Source organism: Diorhabda sublineata, chromosome 2, assembly GCF_026230105.1.
Source record: "Diorhabda sublineata isolate icDioSubl1.1 chromosome 2, icDioSubl1.1, whole genome shotgun sequence".
NCBI classification, from domain to species: domain Eukaryota; kingdom Metazoa; phylum Arthropoda; class Insecta; order Coleoptera; family Chrysomelidae; genus Diorhabda; species Diorhabda sublineata.
The window spans coordinates 25,344,385-25,357,017 of NC_079475.1; the positions used below are offsets into that span (position 1 = coordinate 25,344,385).

At 31.0% G+C, this 12,633-nt stretch overlaps 1 protein-coding gene across 5 annotated transcripts in view; it reads left to right on the top strand.

Moving 5' to 3' along the window:
* Positions 1 to 12,196, top strand: part of LOC130453329 (serine-enriched protein) — a 50,283-nt gene extending 38,087 nt beyond the window's left edge. For 3 of the 5 annotated variants that reach the window (XM_056792999.1, XM_056793000.1, XM_056792998.1), the window contains exon 9: positions 19 to 12,196. In XM_056792999.1, the coding sequence (XP_056648977.1) occupies positions 19 to 192 (174 nt within the window). In that variant the 3' untranslated portion in view covers positions 193 to 12,196. The remainder of the gene's footprint in view (positions 1 to 18) is intronic. The other 2 variants (XM_056793002.1, XM_056793003.1) reach the window with 2 other exon arrangements.
* Positions 12,197 to 12,633: the final 437 nt, after the last annotated feature.

The window sequence follows — 12,633 nt, forward strand, 5'->3', positions numbered from 1 at the left end:
AAGCACTGTATGTTGCAGGCAGACCCAACAAGTGTCGACCCTGGAAAACTCTCTCCAAATCGGGTAAGACGTCAGACGCAAGGCCGTTCAATGTCAGTTCAGAGCTCCGATCCATATGGCTCTAATACGACATTGAGTAGTAGCCAATCCAGTGAACTAGCTTCATCAGACGGAAAGCATTCTTCCAACTAACATAAGGCCACTGTTGCGCCCGCTCCCCCGCCTACAATATCTGTATCACCATCTCCAAAACATCAACCCATCCCACCTCCAACTGTTACCATCAGTTCTTCATCACCTTCCCCGCAATCATCTCCTGCTCATTCTTTTACTTTCACTATTGTTTTAAAGAAAGTAACACCGAAGGAAACTTCAACTTGAGATAATAAAGTATAATTTGGTTTATTTAACCTGTTCAATCAAAACAAGAATGACAATCTAAATCATACGAATAATTGGAGGATGGATGCTTTGTAATACGATACGTTATGGTACTAAGTTAAATTCTATGTTAACTTATTTCAAGAAATTGTAAAGAAATCTGGCGACTTTGCTCAAATGTTATAACCACCGTGGGATAAGTTTAGATGAGACAGGGTGCTTTTACGTGGTAGTAGAACTTTCTTATATAACCTAAAAGTTTCTACCATCCCCACAAGTATCATCCTTCTAATTATGATTAAGTTTTGTTAAATAATTTCTGACGTTTTAATATGTTGTATTCAGATTGAGATCTAAATTTTTCGTATTTATTTATCAAATAATTAGTGTTAAAGTGAGGAAGTTCTAATTTATTTGAAAAAAATTTCGATACTTTTCAATTATAATGTTTTCTACAGTAACTGAAAGAAAAACACATTTGTTGCTGTGTGTAAATTCTGCAATTTTTCTTTTCAGTACTTAAATAATTAAAAATACAAATAGTGGGAATGATGGTGGTATTTTTAGACGATATGACCCCACTACACAGACAGCAATTCGAAAATAGAATATACCAAGAATTTTGCGTGATCTTCTAGTTATGAATCCCTCGACGAGAAAATACCGAGTTTCTTAATTGTGGGGATATTATTAAAATCTATTTTTCCCCGAAAATGATCCATTATTTTTTCAATTAAAGTGCACTAATCGATTTCGCCAATCCAAATTTGACAGGAAACATTTTTATTTTAAGAAAAATGCCTTTGGTTTTACAATTAAACTAAAATCAGTACTTTTTGTCGTTGTTGTTGTTTCTCATACATTTAGTTTATGAACAATTTTTTCACTAAAGCGCTAACTGTATAATCGTCTGCCTTAAGCAGGACAGGACGTGCACTGAATCGACTCCGCTCGGTCGGATCGGAAAAGAACGGTCGGCATTTTTTGATGTACTTGTATTTAAATGTATTATTAAAGTCCCACTGTTATGCCAATAAATGGTTCCAAGCCTCAACGGCGGCATCGTAGGCAGTGATGTAATGCTTCGACAGAGAATGCCGAAGGGGGCAAAACTGCCGAACATTCCGAAAATATTTTAAATTCAGGTTCAAATTGCAGAGCTATTTGACGAAATTTCAATAGACATGTTGAGGAAATATTTTGACCTGTATGATCCATGAGACAACATAATTTACGTCCCGCTTTTCAAATGGTAATAGCTCACAAAAGTGAAAAAATTTTCTTCGTCGTTAAGTAAATCTGGAAATGATGATGAAGAAACTCTTAACTAGTTTTTCTCGTGTGGTTAATATATGAATCCAGAATCTTGGTCTACGCTATTACATTTATTCGCATACTAATGAAATTTCAGCATCTTCATCAGATTATAATGAGCTTGAACTAATTTGGATAAATTATAATTTGTGTGATTTCCTAAGTAAGCAAAGAACAATTGATTAAGAGACCCTCAACAACAACACACATCGATTAAGTTTATTTAAAAATATTATAAAGGATTATGCAAAAAGGGACTAAATACACGGTGGCTGCACATTGGTTAGTTTTTGTTTACTACAATGTCAAAAATTAATAGAATTTGTTTTATTACTACCAATATTATTGATCTTGTTTCATAATTCCTCCATTATCAATAACAGCATTAAATGCTCAACTAGAAGAATAATATATTAAATATTTAGAGAACTGGATACAATGATTGTTTCTATTTAAAATTTGTCTGTATAAATAAATATTGATAATCATTTTACATCTAAATCTTGATGTTTAATAATCTTTTTAAAATGAATTTTAAATATTTAACCAAATTTGTATTTAGAAATCGGTAACATTTATGACTAATACACGTCTAAATCTGTTTCCCCTAGAGTTATTAAACAAAAAATAAGATTTCTAACTAGTGGATATCTATTGCAAACAAAGGAGTTTTATGTTTCATGTTTGTTTACAATCCTAATAAGAGTAGTAAAAATCACAGCGTTATGATTCAACAAAAAAAAAGTATCATACTTAGAATATTCCTGTAAATTGTAACATTCTAATGAAAAGCTACAGTCTAACTTTTAAGGAAAATCCATAAAAAAATCAGCTAGAGACAGTTCCGAACTGCCAGGCCATAGAATATCTTCTCTACACGAGACCAATTTGTTTGTAAACATTTCTTTAGCCTAAACTATCCACTATATTGCTGTTTTATTGTTATTACCATCAAAATGATGAAACTGCGGTCGAAAAAAAAAACATTTCCACATATTCTACGTATTTTCAAAATTACGGACCTTTTATCCCTTTAAAGATATTGGCGTCTAAGCCGTCACTTTTGTAGAAAGCAAAAGTCTTTGATATTTTAATTTATGGTTTTCACCGCTCCAAAATCTTCAATTTTGTTTTTTGACATGCCCATTTACGTACGAGTTGCTTCGTCCGAGAGGAAAATATTATTAAATTTGCCAGGACGCTTGAACATCGTATATAAAATTATTTTCTTTCAATTTGTGTACTAACTGTATCTTAAAAGGATGCAGTTGTTCGGGTTATTTACCGAAGTCTCTCAACGCCAGCATATTTACAACCATAGGAACGTCGGCGTCGCGTCGTTTCTTGTGCTATGGCACGATACACATATAATAAATGCATGTGTGTATCGTGGGCTACGGCTTCGTCGTTTCTCCTGCTCCTAGACGCTCCTAGACGGCGAATAATAGCATTTTTTGTAATATATATTCTCTCGTGAAGGGATCTGAAGAACCGTGCAAGAGCAGTTCCCACTTCTCTCCCGCGGTAAACCGCTTAAAAAAGGAAAAATGGAAAAGGGGAAAAGATGTTAGAGTATTAAATTGGTTTCACACAGATGTACAATCATTATAGGCAATAATCGGCTGTCATAAATAAAATGAGTAAATTGAATTGAAATTTTCGTCATATCTATTTAGATTGATTTCGATATTATGCTGATTCTGTTCAAGTTGAAATTTCGTATGTTTTTAAAAGAATGAGCACAATTATTATCCATGCTGTAGAACTAAATGTTTCGCTCATTCGAAGCATTGTTTAACAAATTTTCTATATCAATAAAGATTTCTTTTAATCAACCAATTTCAATTTGATCAAAATTAAATTTAGTAGTTATTGGGTTACAGGGTTATTCACAGTATGACATTTTTGTACCCAATAGGATTCAAAATAAAAAAACATCAGTTCTATAGTTTTTAGAAAATTACATAAGAGCGTTAATTAATTATCAGTCTGTATCAAGTTTAGACTCTAATTAAAAATCAGAAAATAATAGTAAAAAAAAGGATTTCAACGATAATACACATCTTATATGAAATTGGATGAAAAATTTTTGAATTTCTGTAAGATCCATTAATTTTGTCTCTTAATATTAATTTATAAAAATTTTTAGGCACTGAATATATGTTTATTTTTGATTAAATTTAATGCGGTTTTCGATCAACAGTAGATAATTATAATCATAATGTAAGCTAAGCAGTAAATCCAAATATGGAGAAAAAGCAGTCAGCTCTTATGTATGCATAATTTTTTATTAATTTTTAATTATTATAATAACTGCAATCAAGTTTGATTATTACACTCGTGAAATAATATAGAAAAACCACGGTAATGCCTAACTATGGTATCATCATCAAGAAGGTAGTACCGGTAATTTTAATACTTATTCAAGTTGACGTATGTTTTAAATATTTTATTTAAAAAATTAAAAAATTGATTAAAAAAATTGAGATATATCTAATTGAAGATTGGTAAGTACCAATATACCAATATTTACAGTAGCAAACCGTGATTAACAAATTTAGATGGTCTGAAATTTTTCCAAAAGAAAACATACTATTCAGAAGGTTTTATCGACGTCCGTCCTGAACTTATAGATTGATACAGGAGATAAATAAGAATCACCAAGCACTATTTATGTATTTACCAAGGTCTATACTACACTTTACTTATATTGTCCTTGAAGAAAATTTGCAATGCTCCAATTTCCAAAAAAGCAGATTTAACACTTCCAGTAACGACTTTACTTTTTTCGTTCGAACAATTACAAAATTTCTTGGTATTCATTAAGTTGAAAACAACCATACTGCAATCAACACACTCTATTCTAGCATATTGTTATTTGGTTCAAACCGCCCTAACAAACTAACTCGTAACCTAACCATCGTATTGAGCGTTTCGTTGTACAAAAACTTCTTCAGTTCCATCACGCGATTGTTTTAGCACGCCGGTACTAACATAGGTCATCGTATGTCATGGCGTAGAACACGTTCGTGTGTCCCGGATGAAGAATAATAGTGCAAAGCGTGATTCGATTCTTGATTTTTTTAAAATTTCTCTAGCACTACAGCGCTAATACACTAGCCGTACCAGATGGTACATAAATTTTATAATTAATTTTCATAATTTCTCGACTGTTTGGATTTACATACTTAGCTTTTCACGGATTATTGTATTGTAACTATTAATACGTGTTACTTCCTATTATGATGTTTCATCATACCAATCACCTCATTAATCAATCACTAATATTAAGAAAAATCGTCAAATATTGTTGTTTACCTTGAATTTCTAGTATAACGTCCTAGCTCCCCCAAAGTGGTCCAAATGTATTTGGAAATGACTATATAGCCATATTATCAAATATTTTATAGATAAAAATTATATTTATAGTAACAGTAAATAGGATACATGTGAATTTATTACGATCTATACAACAAACATTTTGAAATGTTGATTAATTTATGTGACAAAAAATATTTTAATGAATTATTTGCAACTATTCTCTCAATGTTATATCCTGTAGGAAAGAGATAACGTGCTTTGAAAAGTAGGTAATGTTACATCCTCACAAAATGGTATTTTTTAATTTGAGGCGGTTTCGTGTAAAAGCATTAATAATTTCTAGTAATGCACTAGTAAACTCTACATTTATACAAAAATATTGATGAAATTTCGGGAGAGAAAACAAATCAAAAATAGTTTCAATTAAATATGCAAATGGTTTGTTCAAAAAAACATTAATTTCTATGATTTTATTTGTCATATTGGCAATTTTTCTCACAATGACTCAACATTTTACGTTCGGTAACAAAAAAACGTTATAAATAAATTAAATCTTCAAATTTCTTTCTGTTTAAAGCTATAATAACACTTTCACCACCAGCGACGAAGTTTGTGCATCAGCATATTTGAATATGGTTATACAGAAACAAAACTGCTTTACAATTTAAGAACGAAATTTTATTCAAGGAATCGGAACCGGAAGAAGATATAGGAAACGAAAAAGAAAATGAGGATCTCATACAGGAACAAATTGATAAAGAAATCTTAGAACAGACAGCAGGGCACAGGGAGCGTGATATCCCTTATAATGGAATTCTATTATAGAGAGATATCACTTCTTTATGTGGTGTACAAAATTTTGGCTAAAGTTGTGGGAAACAGAGTCAACGAGATAGTCGGCGAATACCAGTGAAGGAGGTATCAAGAAAGAGGTATCAAGAAAGGAAGACCAACAACAGATCAGATATATACCATTAAGACGATCATGGATGAAAGCTATGAGCAAAATCTGGGCATTCAAAGTATGTTTATAGATTTTCAACAGGCTTATGACACACTAGATAGAAATTATCTGTATGCTGCCTTTAATCTACTAAGAATCCCGAAAAAAATTGTTAGTTAGTCAAGGTGACACTCATACAGTGGAGTAACGCCTGATGGAATTGTATCAGTTAAATTTAGGGTTGAAAAAAACAAGGAGATCCATTATCAACAGTGGCTTTTAATATGGTCTGGGAAAAAATTTCACGAGATAGCAAGATAAAAAGGACATGGCTCAATGGTCCCTATATACAGTAGACAATTGCATATGCAGACGATTAAGCTTTAATAACCAGAATAACCTGAGAAATTGAAAGAGCACTCTATGAAATAGAAGAGGCTGCAAAAAATTATGGGTTGAATACATAGAGATTAAAACGGAAAAGGACAAGAAATATAATATAGAAGAAGTTTGTGAATTCAAATACCTGGGAACTAAATCCGTGGGATCATTAAGTAAATTGATAAAATGAAAGGAGACCAGCCAAAATTAGAATATACCGAACAATAATACGACCAACAGTTACGTTCGGTGGTGAAACATGGGTTGTAACAATGAGTGAAGAAACAAAACTGGTTGTATGGGATAGAAAGGTGTTGAGGGAAATTTTGGGGGGAAACAAGTGAAGGACTATGAAGAAGAACTAACGAAGAACTGAAGGATTTGTATAAATACCAATCAATAACAAGATACATAAAAACCCAAACAGTGAAATGGATTGAGCATAATAAAAGGATGTCGGGAAATAGCTTTGCAAAATTGAAGCGCAAAAGTACAAAATCGCAACCTGTGGAGAGGAAACGTGAAATGAGTTGAGGACCGATGAGAAAAGAAAAATAAGTAAGGGGCCTCAAAGGCCTGTAGTATTGTAAATTATGAGATAATATATTAGAATTGAATACTGCATTACCAAATTCCCAACATAAATTTTCAATTTCAAATTAGGGTTAACCTCTCCTAATTCAAAAACCGATTAAAAGTCGCCTACTTCAAGAACATATTCGTACTAAGAAATATATTAGAAATTATGTACATTCAAGTATCAAGAGAAGTAACAAAGTGGCGCAATTAGTAACATTGTGGCTTTTTTCAGAAATAACTAGTGAATAGAATATTCAACACGAAAACAAAAAGAAAATGGTAATAATTCGAGATTTTACTTTTATAACTATTCTTTGTACTTTGCATAACAGAATAGATATAAATACACAAACAAAATTTCAAAAATAAAATTTTTAAGTAAAACATCTTTATTTTTGTGGGAACTAACCTAAAAAAACAATAGAAGTTTATTTTTATACAAGCAACTTTTGAGTAATATGTCACTAGAAATAGATATTAAATTTTTTCAAAGATCCAGCAAGTTTTTAGTATTTGTCTCATTGCGTCTTGTTTATTAAACTTCAATACCAGAACTAAAGTTTCCATCAGAGACTTGCTAGAAGAATATTAATTAGAATTTGCTTAAAATAACCAACTTGGTGATGAAACTTGGAGCAAGATATATCCAGGCTAAATAGTCATTGTTCAACCTACAACAATTATTACCAAATGCCCAACATTCCTCTATGTGTATTCCTCTTCTAATTTCTACTTGTATAGGCGCAACAGTGGTAAATGTGGTGACTGTAGTTGATATTGATTTAATGTTGTAATTTATGTCCAATTGGCTTAAGAGAGTTCTTATTACAATCAACCGATGATTCAATATATAAATTTTAATAGGAAACTTAAGAAATCTCAATTCGTAATTGATTTGTACTCGTATACTATGCAAAATCAAGGGCAAAAATGTGTAAACGAAATTTTATCTCTTAATTTAATTTTGTGGAACAAATAAAAAGTAACTAGCTTTTACCCTCGGCTTCGCTCGCATCGAATTCATTAAATAAGTATCAGAAATCATTATAATAGAAAAGAACGAACTCTGTAGCTATATTAGAACCTGAGATATAGATCTTTGAATGTAGAAGAATTGCCAAAAACCTACAAAAATCCATAACTCCACATTGAATGTCCGCGCCTAGCTCCTCTCCAACTCAACCGATTCAAGTGTTTAAAAACTCAAAAGAAAGAAGGTGTTTCAGCGAGTGTTCTTAAACCAAAACGAAGTCTCTATCTTGAATAGAACCTGAGATATTGAGGATAGAACGTGTGTATGTGAAAAACTCCCATAAGTAATGTACAGGGAGAAATCGCATTTGAGTATAACTTGAGAATGGCGAAAATTAGATGAAATCCGATGGTTGATGCTGATCTGTGCATCAATACAAAAAAAAAATTAAGCAAATCGGTTGGGTAGAACGCCTGAACGGACTCGGAATGGAAATCATCAATTTTTTTAATATATAAGATTGAGAAAACAATTTTCAAAACTTTTTTGAGATACTAAATATTCTGTCTCTACAATTTCTGTAATGCAGTTACTTGTTATTCTTATAATGATGTACAAACACTAAATATGAAATTTTTTCAAAATAATCTATTATCTTGAAATATAATAATTCTCTAAGTATCCCTTCAAGTTCAAGGTAATATTTTTATTAAATGACTGACATAGGAACTACCATCTTGAATTGAAACATGACCAACTGCTTGCTTGATTTATCTTCAATTATTTTGATATAAATTTCCTAAGATTAACATTTCAAACTTTAATAACCACAAATCTCTAATGGCAGTTGGTATTTTCAAACTAATTCAAACACCAAACAGACAGTTTTTGAAGTTCGATTTTGAATGAATCAATCAAGACATACTGTCACTGTCATGTTATATCGAAAATACTGGTGCAAAACAAAAGGAAATGCTTCGCTCTTCACCCAAAATTGTACATGGTAAAAAAAGTCGCTGCATTGATCAAGCATCTGATGCTACATTTTCTCGAGATAATTTTTATAAGGCGAAGATCTGAATTTGTCTCTCAAGCTAAAGTTCTACCAAAACGTAAAGCTTTCAAAAACATAAAAATTTGAGTCTGACATTTTTTAGCCTGGAGATTTGTATATATTATATTTGTAATAAATATGTAACAAATCTCCAGGCTAAAAACTTTATGTAAGTTCATTGTATACTATATTGGGTAAGTTGCTGTTTATCTGCTCGCACAAATTTTTCATTGTATTGTGAGATCCAAAAGGAATCGTTATTTATGCTAACATATACAATATTTATTAAATCACATTCGTAAAAGACAAATAAAAAACTGACGAGAAATTCATCTTTATTTCAAAGTGTTATCCAATCGATCGCCTATCTAATAGTTGATAAATTTAATGAAAAAAGTGTATTGAATAGTCATAAGTTATAGAGTGTATCATAAATAAAGCTATTCGTTTCATGATCGTGATTCTGATCAAACATTTTTAATCAAAGAACTCTTTCAAGCTAATATTAGTGTGATTATACATGTCATATAGGTATACCGATCAGCTTATACAAATATCGTGAACGTTAAATTGATTTTCACCAGAGTAAAATCTGTGTGAAAATGGGTTTACATTCCTTTTTGTATTTATGTGCAAAAAAATAGTCAAATATAACAGACTGTATATTTCAAATGATTCGAGTGCGATTATCAAAATCGTTCCAAATAAGCTCCTTAAACTTGAAAAAACAACAGAAAAATGTGTTAATAGTTCTTTCAAAATCAATAAGAGTGCAGATAACCTTGATCAGAAAACCTTTACTCATCTCACAACATTTCAAAAATGATGATAAAAATTTCAAATTTATTTTGTTTATTCTATTTTATTCAATATAATCCATAACTAACAATTTTAATACTACAATTAAAGTCATAATTCATAATCTTCGTGCTATTTTAAAAATACCCTTATTGGCCAGAATTATTTTTCACATTAATTACATTAATTTATTAAAAATGATATTTGATGATTAATGAATTGAGCTGAAACTATTTACATGGCCTCCTAATATTTAACAATTTAATAACCAATGCTTTCTCACAATGAATTTGGTGCAAAAGTATTTAATTAAACAACTTCATTTATACTGAGGAAATATTTAAAAAATTCTTTGCAATAATCAGCAAATATTGAAATAATTGTGTCCGGCATTTCCACCCAAATGTCCGGCCAAACTGGCTAGTCTCTATTGAACTTTTTTAAATTAATTTCATATATTTATAATTTTGGTTTTAAGTAATGAAAAAATTCAGTTATTTGGATTATGAAGGTAGTTCATTGTAATAAGACGCATTATCTAACGCGAGAACACCACCAGTAGGTAAAGTTGGAATGAGTTTTTTATGCATTCCTCAAACTGCCACTCCTCTTCTCCTCAGGAATGGGGTAGTAGCAAAACATCTATCAGAACGAATGTCAACCAGTGGAGATGCATTCTTTCTGTTTTGCAGTTCATTCACCAACAGTCAACTTTCTGATCATTTCTGATTTTTTTATTATAAAATAGTTATTGATTCTTGTTAAAGAATCCAAAAATCATTTACCATAGTTAGAAGTGAACTACAGTGTAGTGACGAATTCGAACGTCTACCTTGAGAGGCATTTCTCTAATTAATTTAGTTAATTTACGTTTTTAATGATAAATTGATATTAAACCAATTTCTACGGCTTCTAAAATATCTTTTAGATTCAAACGAATAAATATTTTGAAGCCGTATTGGATTGTTTGGGACTTCATTGAACCTGGTTTAGTCAGAGATGTTATCTGCTGGGTATATAATCGACATGAACTATATATTCTCCAATCTATTTTAAAGATGTACAATTTACTACACATATGAAGTGTATGAGAGTATTAGGAATTTTCAACGTATACTGGTATACTTTGACAAATACAGGAATTAATGTGACATAGCCACGCCCATCAATGCGCGTTACTATATGATGGTAGTAGGGATTAGTACGGTCCATCAGGCCACTATACTTGCCTACTATTGTCTATTTTATTGTGGGGAACAGAATTTACTACTTTGATTATTTTCCGTACTAATTCATTAAGCGTATAACCATCTTTGTTATCCGAATACTTTCTTATTTTAACTTCGTGCCTGTCGTACGTTTCTCGACATTCACTTCTGTATTTGCCAAACTGTACATACAGTTATTGTCAATTTGTTAAAATACAATACAACATTATTAATCATAGTTTTCAATCAAATGAAATATGCAGTCTATAAACTCTTATTTAGTGTTTATGAACTGACTCATAGGCTAGAATTTTCAAGAAAGTAGTGAGACTCTTAAAGCAGACTGAAAAAAAAAATATTTTTTCATTATACTCTTCTACTTTTCTAAACTGTAGATGTAGATGTAATGTGAATGCGGTAAAATGTATTTGCACATGGGTATTAAAAGTGGTGGTATAATTTAATAATTTCTCTCAATAGTTGGGTTAACTTCGACCAAAAAATAAAAGTGAAGACAAATAAATTTACAACAAGCTGAAAATCAGTAAAATTATTCGAAATATATAAAATGTTTGAATTCCTCGCCATTCTCATATACGGAACAGTTTTTACTGAAAATCAAAGATCAAAAAATAAGTTTCTTGAGTTTTTTCTGCAGCTGCAGAACGATTTCGTCTCAGTTTAGCAGCATCTTCATCTTCTCATATCTTATTTGATTTATCAATTTCTATTAGTCCAAAGAATTTAAGAAACAAAACAATAATTTATAGGAGAGGAGAAATCGTGTTCTTAATCAAAAATGTATCAATGCCTAATCATTTTACTGAATTCTTCAATAAATTCGGCCGAAACTTGCGGCTCAATAACCTAACGAACCATTCCCTTATGGTAGTAATAGACGGATCTTTTTTTAGAATGTGTGATTTTGGAAAGCCCATCATTTTTCAGTTTAAGTGTTAAAAAAATATGTGAATAATATTTTGAAAAATTTGGCGCAAAACTTTCTTCACATTCATAAGAGAAAATATTAAAGAAGAGAAGATTCACCATTATTCCTGTGCAGCTACGTTCAGATTCCCTTATGCAGCAAATTTTACCGGAAACTAAAAGATCTTTAGAAATTTAGTAAATTACTCACTTTTTTACTATTGGGCGAGCGGTGAATTAAACTAAACGTTGTGACCATCGTAATTTAAAAAATGTGAGCTAAGATGTTGTGTGAATAAATATATTTATGTTAATTATTTCGAATGTTTTTCTTTACATCACAATAACAACACAAATACCGTAATCCTTTGAACATAACATTATACAAGTTAATTTTGCACTTGAAACATCATAACATTTTACTAATCACTACTAAATAGTAATAACTTAGTAGCAATCATTTTACTTTAGACATCACTTTCCCCAAATTACTTGAATCGTTTGCAACATAACTCAATATTCAACTGCTCTATTGTAAGCATCTCTCTTATACATGCTTTTGCCATATTCCAGAACATTGTAGTTACAGCTAATTTGTCTTCCAAAAACATCCAGAGCAATAGTTCGGTTACCCAATTATAATAGACGGAGCCACCCACCATCTTTTATAGTTTCCACTACACTAAGTTCACCCGTCACACTATACATAGTTTCATTGCATAACCAACAGCACAAGACATTTACAAAAATTCAC